Source organism: Haplochromis burtoni, unplaced genomic scaffold (genome assembly GCF_018398535.1).
Source record: "Haplochromis burtoni strain Fernald_Lab_line unplaced genomic scaffold, NCSU_Asbu1 Contig_16, whole genome shotgun sequence".
NCBI lineage: Eukaryota > Metazoa > Chordata > Actinopteri > Cichliformes > Cichlidae > Haplochromis > Haplochromis burtoni.
The window spans coordinates 34218-37779 of NW_024582377.1; the positions used below are offsets into that span (position 1 = coordinate 34218).

A 3562-nucleotide genomic window follows, 5' to 3' on the forward strand; every position below is an offset into this window, starting at 1 on the left:
GAAAAATAGATTTTTTATTTCCCTCACCTAATTTTTAAAAGTATTTTATAGCATATAACACCTTTGAAAATATGCTTTGGTTCCCGTTTAACTCCAGAAAATCCTAAATCAAGATATGGATATTACCTGTCCACAGATTCACGGTGACGTAACTGCTCTTTTAACTGTCTGGTGTCTTTGCTTTGTTTGGTGTTTGTAGACATGGTTTACATGAGCTTTTAGCTGAGATTCAGAGGTTTCTGTGGACACTACTCATGTCAGCACTTATATTTCTGACCTCGTGTTATAATCGATTAAACGCGATCTCCTCCCTTTTGCCCCCCATTTTTGATGTTTTGGGTGCAAATGATCAGGCATTACATTCTCATAATAAATCAGATAAGATACTGCAAATAATTAAGCATACTATACTTTGTCATATATATTATGTTACATGTAACCATAATTTAAAAAAAATATTTAAAAGATATATAGTCTTAGTCTTTAATTGAAGAATGTCTTTACTAAAGTCATAAATCAAATGAAAAGCAGGGAAATTATAACATAAAAACTGACATTTTTTGCTGTAAGAGGAGTCGCCCCCTAAAGGCCATTAGAAGTACTGCATTGGTTTCACATTTCAGAACTCGATGTTACATCCATCTTTTAAACACAGTTAACAAAGCGCCATTAAGCACGTGGTGTACACGTGTGTTTAGTTGCTGCTGTAAGTTTGAGGCGGGTGCTATCTGGTTAATGCCATGGATCTGCTTTCTGCCTTATGAGCAGTGATGGAGACCCAGAGCAGCACTATGGACATGGATGTTTTCCATACTCGGCTAGAAGTCATGTTGCAGTAAGTGACAGAATAAATTCATAAAACATTTTTATAATGCAGTAGCATGAATATTTTTATGGAAATGAAGTTCCTCGGATAAATAGTTGCTAAGCTCTTAATGAATTATGTTATTTGTCTGCTGTCTGTTTTCAGGGACATGTTTGGAGAAGAATGCGTGAACTTCAGCGATGGTAAAATCATCTCTGTGACTGTGGACGGGAAGACGGTGCACATTTGCTTGAAAACAAGGGTGAGGGTCTTTTGTCCCGTTAGTGGGAGCTGCTGATTTGGTGTTTGAGTATGTCGCTGACTTCTTATCCCCTCACCAGTCTGTGTGCTACGAAGATGAATGCACAGAGGACGATTCACTCAGAGAGATGGTGGAACTGGCGGTGCAGCGGCTCTATGACGCTCTAAACCCCGTTATCTGAAGAAAGACACACACCTGCCTGCGGGTCTCCAGACATTGTTAGTGATCAGATATACACACACAGTTGGGACATCGTGTTAATGTAGATTAAAAGCAAAATGCTGTGATTTGCATTGAAAAACACATTTTATCCACAGAGCATAGAAAACATCAAATGTTTAAACTGAGAAAATGTATGATTAGCTCAAGACGAGCTCATTTTTACTTGGATGGCAGCATCACTTCTTAGGAAAGTTGGAACAGTCATGTTTATCCACCAGATTGTCTGTTTTATGTATTGTAGATGATGAGACAGTCTTCGTAATTTTACAGAGGAACATTATTCTGAAATTGTTCCACAGTTTACAGAGCTGTTTCCTGTTTCATTCCAGCTGTTTCCTTTTAACAACCACTTACTTTTCCACCTTTTGTTGCCCCCGTGGCTTTTATTGTTACATGTTCCTGCCATCAAATTCAAAATGAGGTAATATTTTTCATGAAAAGGGGGAAAATGCTTAGTTTCACAGACTGAAGAAACACAGTAACAAGTGAGCAAGCCTGACTTGCGAGAATAAGCTATGTGATGTTATTTAACAGATTCTTGTGTTGTTTGTATTGTAAGCACTTTTAATTATAAAATACATCATTATGTTAACTGCGTTTGAGTGTAGATTCACTGCAGGTTTCATTTGACCTGAGTTCATTACTAATATGCACTGATATGACTTGTTTACTTTTAAATGTGATGATGTGTGTGAATTTCTAAATGCACTACATGTGCTGTAAGTATTTGTTGTTTTAAGAAGGCTTCTACTTTAAAAACAGTATTGTGTTTACTTTTGTCGATTTTAAATATACAGTATTCATTGTAATCGTGTGATCTTTGGACATACACATGCTTGTTTTATGTAATTAATATTTATTTTTATGTTTTAAAATCTGTTCTCACTAAAAGCACTACATGCATTGACAAAATCAAATAAAAAGAGGCAACACAAACAGTGCCCATAAGTCTTTTATTCATTAAATATCTGAAAAAATATACCCAGTAATTTCACAATAAATATAATCAAAGGCACATTCTTTAAAAATAACCATCTGATTTTAACCATAAAGTTGCTTTAATTCCCATTTTGGCTGGACTTTCAAGATATTACCACACCCTTTACTTATATTACTATAAATATGTCATAAATAGCAACACATTACCATTGAAGCTTGGCTTGTCATTAACATTTGTATAATTTCTACCAGACAAATGACTTTATTAAAGCCAAAGGAGCTGAAGTGAACGGTTGTAAACCAACCACCGAAGCGCTGCTGTGCAAAAGGTAATACAGGATGAACCAAGACCACAAGTGATTTCTATTTTTGTCATATTTAACCTCTTCTATATGACGTATTCACAAACAGAAAATGTGCATGTTGCACATATAACTTTTTTTTGCTGATCAAAGCTCCAGAATGAGCTATTTTCAACAACACATTTGAACGAAAAAAAACAACAACCTTAAATCCTCACCAGCTTTAACCAATGGATGCTTGTTGTTGTTTAATTTCATGACAATTTAGTTCAAGTAACTGACTTAAAATTAGGTGAAATGTTTAATAATGTGATCAGTGGAGGAGTTTCAAGGGGGACCCACAGTTTCCCAGCAGATGTATTCATCCCCGTTTTAAGTTCATTAGTATACCTATGGCTACCACCAGCAGCATACCAACTCCCAGCTCCATCATCTTGCCCATTTCCTTCTCGCCTATAGTGTCCCGTTTCTTCTTCAGTATCTCCTCTTTGCGGACTCGGATGTCTCTTTGCCTCTGCAGCTGCTCGCTGTAGTGGGACTTGTAGAACTGGTCGAAATCAAAGATGCCTCCTCGGCCGTCTGGGTCCACCACGGAGCGTCGGCTGTCGGTTTGCCGTCTGCCTGCGCTCCCGCTCGTGTCCTTGACGGAAGGCCTGACTGTAGCGGTGAGGTCTGCCAGACTCAATAGTCCCAGGTCATATTTCTTCCTGAGCCCCTTGTTTCCCAGCACGGTGTAGGCCTCGCTGATCTCCGAAAAGCGGACTGTGGCCTCTTCGCTGCCAGTGTTTCTATCCGGGTGGAAAGTGAAGGACTGCTTGTAGTACGCTGTTTTTATCTGGGCTCGAGTGGCGGAAGGTGCCACTTCAAGGATATCATAGTAGCCAGTTTTGGTTTTGTAAAGAGGCTCGGATCTGGCTCCATCACCGCTGTAAGCCCTGATAAATGACCGCTGCCCGTGTTGCCAGTACAAATGCTGACTATAAGGGCTCTGCTGTCGGCGGAAAGTGCGGGGCGAAGTCCTCCAAAACCCGG

At 39.0% G+C, this 3562-nt stretch overlaps 2 protein-coding genes across 2 annotated transcripts in view; one reads left to right on the plus strand and one right to left on the minus strand.

Moving 5' to 3' along the window:
• Positions 1-2225, plus strand: part of LOC102298959 (cleavage and polyadenylation specificity factor subunit 3) — a gene marked incomplete in the record, with an annotated part of 9453 nt that extends 7228 nt beyond the window's left edge. Inside the window, 3 exon segments of the mRNA XM_014330415.2 lie at positions 769-835; positions 971-1067; positions 1147-2225. Of these exon segments, the coding sequence (XP_014185901.1) occupies positions 769-835; positions 971-1067; positions 1147-1248 (266 nt within the window).
• LOC102299264 (dnaJ-like chaperone JEM1) lies at positions 2224-3562 on the minus strand (the record flags this gene model as incomplete). The annotated part of the gene is given in 1 exon segment (XM_005950503.2): positions 2224-3562. A coding segment is annotated over 1 exon segment (671 nt), but the record flags the coding sequence as incomplete, so codon positions are not given.